The 12,109-nt window shown below is 38.3% G+C and overlaps 1 protein-coding gene across 1 annotated transcript in view; it reads right to left on the reverse strand.

Moving 5' to 3' along the window:
* jazf1b (JAZF zinc finger 1b) overlaps positions 1-7,642 on the reverse strand; it is a 29,816-nt gene extending 22,174 nt beyond the window's left edge. Inside the window, exon 1 of the mRNA XM_049480633.1 lies at positions 7,332-7,642. Within this exon, the coding sequence (XP_049336590.1) occupies positions 7,332-7,446 (115 nt within the window). The 5' untranslated portion in view covers positions 7,447-7,642. The remainder of the gene's footprint in view (positions 1-7,331) is intronic.
* Between the last annotated feature and the right edge of the window lie 4,467 nt (positions 7,643-12,109).

The raw sequence follows: 12,109 nt of genomic DNA on the forward strand, positions 1-12,109 counted from the left end.
GCCACCTTCTTACAAACCAAACACCAACAATCTCAAGCCCTAGAAGTTATGATCTTTAGCAAAAACAGGCATTTGCATGTGGGTGTATACATATTGTTGTTTACGCCTTCTTCCCCTCACACTTTAATTTGATAGGCTCCACTCAGGTGCCTTGATTTAAGTAATGAAAGAAGTTTCCATAAAATGTGGTGAACCAAAAAAAGTGCAGACAGAGTGTGGCTGGAAAATTCAATTTTAAAAATAGAAATTCTGTCACACAGCTGAAATCTGAATCTGCAAACCTTTAAAAGAATTTGCTGTAATGAATCAGTTTAAATATAATGTTAATGTTATTGAAATGTTCTCTTTGTGATATATTTTAATTGAATATTTGTCCAGCCCTAGTCGTAGATGGCATATTTCTATACTGTTTAAAACCACTGCACTCTTTAGTAGTATGTTATATGTTATTATATGTTAGTATGTTATAAGGGGGTAATGTATAACAGTAAGTTACTACACTGTAATAAAGCACTGCTAAAACTCCTGTCTGTTTCATAGAGTTCCTGTCCAAGAGTAAGTACCTCAAGATAAGATGGATGACTGTGATGAGGAGTAACAGAAGCCTTCCAGCTGCTGCCCCCACACTAGGACCACTCTGACTGGATGAGGCATGTGTCAATCAATCACAAACCTAGAGCCCTCCCCCCTGCAGGTGGGTTTCTCATTACAAATCCTTTCACACTCAGTCAGCAGCCAAGCTCTCCAGGAGTCTGACAGCCTGGGAGTCACATTACCGGAGCAGAGATTAAAGAATCAGAGCTCATAGCTCACATATCAAATCCACACAGCATGGATTCAGCCATAATAATGAAATACTGAAGCCTGGACAGTCTGGAGTAGAAACAGAGATCTGTCTTTGTGTAGGCATGATAAACAATTACAGTGATACAGTAGGGTTATCATGATACCAATAAAAAACAATTATCATTGTCTGACCCGCAAGAACACTAATTAAGTCTTGTCATTATGTCAGTGGGGTTATGACTACTGGATTCTAATTGTTAGTTTAGATTTACAATCTGGGTCTGGACAGATGTTTACTGAATAGAACATTTAATTAACATTGCTGTTTTAATGACGGCTTAAATTAACTTTTAGATTAATAAAATAACGAAGCAAGAGCACTGAAACATTTTGTGGTTGGTTTCCTAGGCTGGTCTTAATCCCTGAGGGAAATTTACCACATTAAGCTTAAAGGACCATTAAGGATAATATTTTCTGTACTAACCCATAACATAATCAGGGTGTATCATCAGATATTAAGGAAACATGCTGAGTTTAAGCATAGCTTCAGGCAGTATTTTTAACTGCATGCAAACAGTGTGTTGCAGCCATGGAAAGATGGCGAGCAGGCTAATTTTTGGCCGAACAGGTAATCACTAAGCTTCAGTAAGGTTTCTAATCATAGCAAATAACAAATAATTCTGAATGTTGTTATTTAATTGTATTCAAATTTCATAATGAATGAATCCTCAAAAATTACTTGAAATGTTTTACATTGACATTGACATACTTTTGACACACTTTTGACTTTTGACATTTCATTGAAAATTAAGAAGGACAGAATAAACAAAGATTAACAGCTCTGTAGGATTATTACCACAGTTTTGAACAAATTCCATTTCTAGAACACAGAACCTTATTCTTATATTTTCACCACAGACAAGTCTGACCATTAAGTGGAGATAACGTCCTCATGTGATTTATTGTGACACATTTTGTAAAGCTTAAATCTTTCCCTGTGTAAAAACAAACCAAACCAAGGGGAAAACACTCCTATGTGTAAACATGCCCAAATTCACTGTTTTTAAATGTTCCATGTAGAGCACAGAGGTAAGAACAGGGCCAGATTCCTGCACAGCTTTGTGGTTTTTCTGCTCAAACACACCTGCATCAACTCACCTGTTAACAGCCAGGATTAGTTGGTGCATTAGAGCAGGAATCAGCAAACTTTGCTGGACTCTGACCCTGTGTTCACCATCCCTGATGCAAGGCTTACTAAGCACCCAATTGCAACTATTGCCTAATATCAGTTCAATATATTATTCTGCATCAAACATAGTATATGATATAGCAATAGCATCTTATCTTCTCTGTCTAGCTGGTAGAATCACAAACTGGTTCTTTGTTTGCTATGTAAACCTTGATCTGTCGTGGAATATTCTCAATATACTAAAGTGTGATGTTAGTTTGAATACTGAGCTAATCTGATAATCACAGCTCCCGCTCACACATGCTCACACAAACAACACCTCTTCACATTAGATAACACCACTGTAACTGTGCCAACAGCTCTAGCTGCATTTTTAAGACTCCAGGCAGCTGCTATTCTGGATTAGGCAGATGATGGTTTTAGGATGACCCAAACGTGACCCCATCCACACAGCGAGAAACAGTGTAATTCAGCTCCAGGGAGAGACTCTGGCCTTATCAACCTCAGTAAATATTGAACCGCCTACAAGTGCTCCAGCAGCTTAACCACCTGCACTGCTATCAAACAAACAATGCAAGTGGGGCACTGAGAGAGGATGCTGCAGTAATTCAGCGACAGCTGGTCTTAGTTCTTTTGAAGGCCCAATAGCAAGACATGTAGAACATACAGGAAGTGTTTAGTGATTAATGATTTTTCACTCAAAATTCCAACTGTGACATAAAAATAAAATACAGTTAGATACACAGGTAAATATTTACTATTTAAATACATGGCATTTTTGTGTTTTAACTAAGCCTATTTTAGATTAATAATTTACCATCATTCTATCCAGGGGAAAGGAACACCAATCTCTGCCATACCAATAAAAGTCTTAATGATACTTCCACTGACTGTTGTAAAATATGAAATAGTTTGTTTTATATAATGTGAAATTAATGGAGTGCAAGTTTCTGTAAACTACACACATCCAGTACTGCTTAACTGCTCTACGCAAAGTGATTTAGTGTGCAACTAAGTGACATCATCCTGCATAAGCCATTTTAGCCCACTGATATTATTTAAGATATAAATTATCATTTAAAAAATATATTATGCTAATTCTATTTTTTGAAGATTCCCAAGAGAATGTGGGCCATGCAGCAAGACAATGATCCTAGGCACAAAAGTGGTTCTACCAAAGAATGGTTACAGACTAAATTAACAATTAACATATGACCAAGTTAAACATTTTTGTCTGATAAGTTTGATTTGAAAAATGTAGGTCTAATTTATGCAGGAATATTAAGGGTGACAAATTTTAAGCATCACTGCTAGCTAGTTCGTGGAATGATATTTACAGGAAGCAGTTCTGCTTTTCAGTTTTAGCAATTTAGCACTTAACAGATCATGTGCTTTATATTCCATTAAATAGTGGTGTTGTGTAGTCAACTAATCTGTTGATTATTTGTTCTATTAGTCGATTAGTCAGTGATTATTTCTGCCATGTCCTTTATCTCCTCTATTGTCCTTTATGTGGAAAGTACTTATAACTAATGAGTAAATATGTAATTTCTTGTGTTTTTGGAGAAACAGATTAAAGTTGAGTGTAACCTGTATGAGTGAGCCATTTTCTGATCTCCCTTTGTGTAATGTGTTACTATTACAAATTTATTGTACATTTGTGGTCAACAAATTTAAATAATCGGCATTGTAGATTATATTGACTAATCATTGCAGCCCTAGTTGTCAAGCAGTTTGTTTTGAGCTCTTCTCTTATCTGACTTGCTATGTGTAGGATTTACTTTAGGAGTGCTTGTTTTATGTGAAAAAATAGCTTAAACTAATGTTTAAAATTTCTGGATATTTCCTTTTTGTCTTGTTAGGGTTTTAAAAAGTATGTGGAGTAATTTTTTAGTGTAATTGGTGTAATTTTTGGTGTAATTTTTTAGGAGAAGAGCACATCAAAACAATCTGTGTTTTTAGCAGAGCAGCAGAAACCCATATTTATTAAGTTTAGCTAATAATAATGTAATAAAGACTAATTCATAGAGCCAAACTGTCGTTTATGCGCTATAATGAATTGTGTGTGGATATATCAGAGCTGTAGTTTAGTAGTTTAATGTGAAATAAAGACTGTATCAGTCGTAGTTTAGTAGTTAGCTAACTCTGGCTAGCTAAGTTGCCATGGTAGAGGCACAGCTCCGGCTCTGAGCTCTACCGCTATGTTTGGTAGGTTAGCTAACGGGAGCTACCTCCTGAACTTTTGGAGGAAGCTGAATTCGCGCCTCAGTCCAAGCAGAGCGTGTGTTGTGGTGTAAATTTGAGTATAGTCGCTGGATGTAAGCTGGTGAGATGGTATATAAACGCGGGAGTGCGGGGGGGTTGTAGGATAAACGGCGGCTGCAGCAGCTGCAGCGGCGGCTGCAGAGTGTGTACAGCCGAGCTCAGGCAGGCCTAACACCGCCCAGCGCCATGGGGAAGTTACAGCCGCAGCGGCGACCAAACCAGCGGCCAAACACGGTTCAAAAACGGGAAACAAGCACCACAGCTACACAATCGGATCACCACAGCCGATAAACAGCGATAAACCAGCGTTAAATTAAGCCGCGGTGCCTTCAACACCACACCTAGCAACAGCGCTGCAGCCGGGACGCAGAGGAAGAGCAGCCGGGGTGTTCCGTCAATTTGTGCTACCATGCCCACACGTGCTACCACTGTATATATTTAACCCTCTATGGCAGTGGTTCCCAAACTGTGGTACAGGTAGTTAGGTTACCACTGGTGGTACTCCAAGCATCCCAAGGTAGTACACTAACTATATGTCCTCAGAAAACTTGCATTAACCCTTATGAACAGGATTTTTTCCCTAAAAATAATTATAATAATTATGTTTAAAAAGTTGCCTAATTTTGTCCTCAGCTAATATGTCATGTTATAGAAGGTAAAAGGTAAAGCTGCTTAAATAAAGCATCATATCAGAGAGAAAATGTTCCAAGCAGAAGTATGGTAAACAAATTTGTATATCCTAAATCACTAGTTAACCTATATCAGGGCAAAGACTAAGCAGTTAAAACCCAAAAGAACCCATGGTGACACATATGTGTCACAGACCCTTTAAAAGCTGTGTAAAGTTTGTTATAGCACCTTTACTTTAATTCAAGAAGTTCCTAAGTGACATATGGCTACTGAACACCCTGAGAGCGTCACAGGACAGTGTTTAAATGTGTGTTAAATGCGTGTTTCTGACCTTATTAAGCTACAGAATGCTAAGTAAGGGCTGGAAATACAACATTTAAGTTAACCATTTAAACGTGACAATTATTTTTTGTTCTAAATAACTAGTACTGACCAGTATTTTTAGAAAAAAATGTTAATAATAGCTATGCAATTGTAATACACAAAACAAGATTTAGTATTCTAAAATAAAAACGAATACAGTCCAATTCTAAAGGTTATCATATTTATTATAATATATAATAATAATATTTTATTGTATTTTTCTAGGTCCATTGCATTTGGAAGTCTGTGTTTAACATTGTTACTTTCATAACTGATATTTTTACTTCACAAACCAGGATTAAACCATAAAATTAACTTCATAAAATAAAGAGTTCTAAATAATGCTTTGCCATACTACAGCTGTTGTCTTTCCAGTGCAGTTGGTGGGGTCAAGCTACTGTTTCATTGGCTGGTAAACTTTTTCATTGGCTTGTAAATGTCTATTGTGATAGACAACAGGTCTGAAAGGGTTAAAATATTAAAGACTTTCCACCTATATTTGTTTGTGGTAAATGCTTTACCTGTTAGACCCTGTATATAAGCCTGCATTTCAGGCCTTCACTCTCAGAACTACAGTTTTATAATTATTAACATCAGTTTCATTGGCCCTAGTGTAAAACCCTGTGGAATGCCACAAAATATGCTAACCTCATCAGCCATCAGCCAGTCACTAACAGTTCACACAACAGCTTCTGCATTACAATTAATAGCTAAATAATGTAGTAACACTATAGTTCACTGCTTGGCACTCTTGTTATTTTCCTTTGTCTATACTGTATTAGCCAGAAACAATAAGCAATAAGTGTTCATCTGACCTTATTTAGCTACAGAATATAGTAGTGCTGGGTTATTGCTGGAGATAAAATTAGCTGTGTTCAAAAGTGTTATTTGCTTCTACCTGTTATGCTTCCAACATTTAACAGTTTAAACACTTCAGTGTTTTTTATGTTCAAACAAACTAGTACTGACTTGGTTTTCTAGAACAAAATGTTAATAATTGTTATGCAATTGTTGTTGTGTCGTTTATGTTACATTAGGATTTTAAACTTAAAATATTTACAGTTATGTCCCGCAATAAGAAATGAGCATGAATGAGCTGCTCAATTAATTTATCTAATTCAATTTTGAACTTGGTATCAATATTTAGAAATGGGTCTGATCTTATATTGGGTATTAGGGTAAAAGCATAATATCAGAGAATACTCTCAGCAAAAGTATAGGAAAGATATATTTTATGTAGCCTAAATCACTAACCTAGCTAAATATAGCAGGGTAAAAATTGGATAGTTAATGTGATAACCCAGATAGAAAAAGTATGTATCTATAATGCATTAAAACAATGTTGATGTCCAGCATCAAATTTATTGTTATTGAATAAATCAGGGGTGGTCAATAAATTTAGCCAAGAGGCCACATAATACACTTTGATTATTTTGGAGGGCTGTGCCAACAAATTATTTCATAAAAATAGTTGTTGTTATATTATATAATTATTATATTATTAATATTATATTAACCAAAAAAGAGAACATGATGACATATGTGTCACTAGCCCTTTAAACGCTGTTTAAAAGTTCTATACAGCACTTTCTCAGTCACTTTATAGTGATATATTTTAAACAATATACTAAACATTCTGCAAGCATCACAGCACAGTGTTTTCATTCATTTGACTTAATTTATAGAATGTAGCTAAGTGTGCTGGGTTAACCCTTGAGATAAAAGTAGCTAATTTAAAAAGTGTAAATTTTGCTTTTACAGGTCTATTCCAAGCAGTTCAGCAATTAATTAAAATGCCTTAATTAGATTTATTACATTCCATAAATCTAGTTCTAACCTGAATTCTAAAAGAACAAAAACAGTAAAAAAAAATGAACCTTACAATATTTTAGTAATATTTTATAATACATGTATTATTTAAGTAATAATACATCTGAAGTATTAGTACAGAAACTGAATAATCATTAAAAAACACGCGGAGTCCGTCTGCGCATGCGCAAAGCTAAGTAGCACATATCGTCGGGTAGCACAAATCGACAGTACACCGAAGAGGCGCGACAGCAGCAACAGCAGCGGCGGGGGTTCAGCGGGCACCTACCGATGTGATTGTCCTCGATGTGCGCGATGAGCTCGGCCAGCGACTCGAAGTGCAGCCCGCAGCCTCCGAACCGGCAGGTGTTGGAGAAGAAGGAGGCGGCGGCGATCCCTGTCATGATCCTCACTACATTGAACGACAAGCGAGGGCGAGCGGAAAGAAGCCGGAGCTGGCACGTACACACACACACTTCACACACACACACACACACTCACACACTTACACACGCCGGCAGGCAGTCAGCCAGACAGCGGCAGCAGCAGCAGCTGGAGCAGCAGCGGGAGAGCGAGACGGTGGGACCGGGGGGGGGGGGCGGTCCGGCAGCAAGGCCTTTCTGACGTCACGCATTCCTGACCTGCTCCTGACGATCATGATGATGATGATGATGATGATGAGGGGGTGATGAAGAAGACCCAAACAGCATGGCCTCAGATATGGGTGTCAGTGATGGAAACAGGAGGGGTTAAACATGGGCCCCGTTTAGGGTGGTACACTGGGTTGCTCATGGACCTAAGTGTGACCCATGTGAAGTTAAGGTGGACTTTAGTGATGGGACACATTTGGGTAGTCACAACACCTGTACAAACCCACTCAAAGCCCATGCTCACCTTAAACCCAACAAACCTATGAGAGGTTAAGGTGGACTTTAGTGATGGGTCACATTTTGGCAGTGATAAGACCTGTACAAACCCATTAAGAGCCCAAGTCCACCTTAAGCCCAACAAACCCACTTTCCACCCATGTGAGGTTAAGGTAGACTTCAGTGATGGGACACAATTGGGCAGTGATAACACCTGTACAAACCCACTCAGGGCCCAAGCCCACCTTAAGCCCAACAAACCCACTTTCCACCCATGTAAGGTTAAGGTAGACTTCAGTGATGGGATACATTTGAGCAGTGATAACACACATACAAACCTGCCTAAACGATAGTAATTGGTAGTAGAAACATTATTTATTTTCTCAGGGTCATTGTCTTGCTGCACAACCTGCCTGTGGCTTTAGTTTACAGACACAGCATAGTCCCAGTATTCACCTGTTAAATTTGATGCTAATACAGAATGAGTGCATAGGTTCATTAATAAGGACAAGCCATACTGAATCTGAAGCCATAACCATGTTCCAATGTCCCAATTGCATACTACACATTAATTTAGGTCAGGTACAATATATTAGTCTTAATAATGTGGATTTGGCCATTTAGTACACAAAAATATTAACATACCATCCCATTTTGTTTCAACTGGAAGTGTTGCTTCTCCTTTAATTATTAATTTGCACACATATTGTTGTATATGTGTAGCTGTCCAGATAACACAAATAAAGTTATTTATTAAATATTATAAAAATAGTTTGACTATATTGATATTTGCGTTGTATTAGCCAGTACTAGTTCGTAAATAGAAATGTGTATGCAAATATGATGCCTTCTGTGAATACAGTGCAGTTTTACATGTCAGACACATGAGGGCAGTGTGTGATATTAAACAAGCCTTTAGAAGAGTTCACCTTCTGTGGTCTGATGCTTAGCTCTCAAATTCCAGTTTTTATTGTTTTAGGAAAAACAGACAAAAAATCTGACCATAAGTTTGTAGACAAGATAACCACAGACTCTATGTTTTGTGGTACAGTTAAAAATCTGTTCTGCTTTTGCGTTGCAGATATAGCCAGGTAAGTGTAACATCTGGAAGTCTAAAGACACAAGCCCCCTCTGTGTCAATGCTGTCCTGGAAATGGTTCCCCACGTTTATGATATCTGGATAGTGGGGGTTGCATTGAGGTCTCTGTCCATTGGGCTATAGTGAGTGAGGTTCCTGTAGGGGCCTAGACTATAATATCATATCTTTAGAGTATAAAGCATGTAAGCAACTTACAATGAAGGAGCTAGCCAAGCGTAAGCACATACCCCACACAATTGTATAAGTTTTAAATCTGTAAAACTCTTCCATATAACGTATTCTTCCATATACATTCACAATATTCAATTCTTCATTTCTGCACATATTAATTAGACTGTTTTTGTGCAATTATTAAAAAAAATAATTTCTTAATTCACATACACTGTACAGGCTTCTCTACTAGGAATAGACAAGCTAAATGTTAAAAATGCATTCACTTGTGTGTGAAAGGACACTAGGGAGTGTCCACAAACATTTGGACATACAGTATAGTGTGCTTAAAATAATCTGTAGCAGATTTTTGGGTGTGATTTTATCTCTTATGTAAAAAAAAGTCCAGTGGGTGGACTCAGAAGTATATTATTTTTAATATATTATTTCTCCCTCTTTGTCTTTGGACCTTCAGTGACTGGACACCAATCTAAAATCTCTAATAATTGTATAATTATATACACACAAGCTATATCATATAAACGTGTTATCTTTAAGCTCGATGTTTATGTTACAGTGCTGTGTTTAAATGTGTGTGTTTGTCACAGATCCGTAAAAGTGGGACCAGTATCTGAAGACGGAAGGCCTAGGAAAAGAACTCAATCACTCTGCTCTAATGCATGTGACAGTGAGCCATAGGCCAGACGGTGATCAGGTATCAGACACTGATATTTCATCTGACCCCAACTTTTACTGATACCCGCACATTGAAAACCATCTGTCAAGGCTTATCGCTTCCAGAGTTAATGTAACTTCATAAGTATATTTACTTTCAGTTGGCTCTCAAACCTGATACTGTAAAAATAACCTGAGGTAGGGTAAATGAGGTCTATTGGTGACCAAGATCTTTGTTGAGGCATTTTGTCAACAAGCAAAAGAAAAATTATACATATATATTTATGTATAGTCATAAGTTACTAATTTAGGCACATCCACCTTGTAGTGACACATAAGGACACATATCATATGGATTCATCGTTATTGGCTGTATCCATTACTGACTGTATCTGTTACTGCACAATTTATCAGCCCATTTCAGTTCTGTCCATCACTGTCAGACCACTGCTATCATCACCATCCATCCATCTTCTTATTCACTGCTTCCATCGCAGGGAACCATTCACTCACACTTACTGAAGTACCTGGAGGAAACCACACACAGGGCAAGAACAGGGGACCTGTAGTACCACTGTCTTGCCCTTATCATAACAAGATAATACTAAATGTGCATTAATGTAATTAAAAATGTTTATTTAAGTAAACATGGAAACTAAAATACATGTACTTGAAGAAATCTACATCCATATTTAAACAAACAAAAAATATAAATATGCATAAAAGTTTTTCACTGACAAAAAATGCAAGTCATTTAATTAATTTTAAATAAGTTTTTTTTGGTGCTGTTTGATAAAGTTGTGTGCGTTGTGCTGAATAATGCATATTAATCCAGCCCTAAAATGATAGTGCTGCAATTAATACTTTTGGGATTAGATGATAATCCTACTACTTGACCTCACTAATACTTAATTTTTTTTATATATAATTTTATTTCTAATTTTTACCAGTTTCTTCCCAATTTACACAGCCAATTAGCCAACCCACTTATAGGACTCCCCCTATCACTAGTAATGCCCCAACACACCAGGAGGGTGAAGACTAACACATGCCTCCTCCAATACATGTAAAGTCAGCCACTGCTTTTTTTTAAGCTGCTGCTGATGCAGCATTACCGAGCAGCCAGCACGCTTGGAGGAAAGCGCAGCGACTCGGTTACGGTACTCACAGATGCCCTGTGCTGCAGACATCACCACAGAAGTGATGTGGGGAGAGAGCGCCATCTACCCACCCGGAGGGAGCAGGGCCAATTTTTGCTCTCTCTGAGCGTTGGCAGCTTGATGGCAAAGCTGCATGAGCAGGGGTTCGAACTGGCGAGCTTTAGACCTCTGGACCACTCGGTGCCCTCTCACTAATACTTTTGTCACTAAATGCAAACAATCCAGTTCCTTACAGCAGTGCTCCAGCATCTAGTGTAAAGCCTTCCCCTTTGACAGTTGGAGATAGTTACTCAAACAGAAGCAGGAAATCTCTTTTTATATAGTCTTGATTTTGGGAAAAAAAACATAAGCGTGTGTCCCAATACTTTTGTCCACATAGTGTACTTTCTTAATAAAAATAATAGCAATGGCTCCCCAAAGAACATTGCAATTATTCTGTCCCCCCAGAAAGCTACTTCTTTTTTTAATATCCATACAGTCCACTACAAACCCCCAGCCCTCCTCTCACACACACACACACACACACCTCCTCTGTTTTTCCATGATTTCTTGTTCACGTTTGTTGGCGCAGCTCGCCAGTGCTGGTGTTGTGCCCGGGTGGTGTTGTAATGGGGACCTTGCTGGGTTGGGCCTAACTGAGGCACCACAACAGGCCCAAGCTCAGCTCAGTGCAGCACGTCCAGCCTCCCCCACTCCAACCCACCCGCTTTTTCCAGCAGTGCTGGAGCACGCTGTGGGACATGCCTATGAAAGCATTACCTCACTAGCTCACTCGTGGCTTTGAGCAGCTCCAGAGCTCAGAGGCAGCGTCCTCCAGCGTGGCCTCCAGCCATCTCCATCTCCCCTAGAGTTACTGATGCCTCGTCTGGCCAATGCAAAAGAGCTGCCTGTAATCACACCAGAGTACTCCTTCACTTCATTTACGCTTGTGAAATTAAGATGAGGTAATAGACTAAGAAGTGCAAAAAAGCTTTATAAGAGATATAAGAGCTTTACTTTGTCTTCAAAACTGGGTTAGGTCCTACTAACACTGGTGTTTTGACCAGCCCAGTGGATATTTTATATGCTTATTTCATGATGTTTTTAAGCTTATAAACAAACTTGTATAGCACCAAAG

The sequence above is a fragment of the Astyanax mexicanus genome, chromosome 6 (genome assembly GCF_023375975.1).
Source record: "Astyanax mexicanus isolate ESR-SI-001 chromosome 6, AstMex3_surface, whole genome shotgun sequence".
Classification (NCBI taxonomy): domain Eukaryota; kingdom Metazoa; phylum Chordata; class Actinopteri; order Characiformes; family Acestrorhamphidae; genus Astyanax; species Astyanax mexicanus.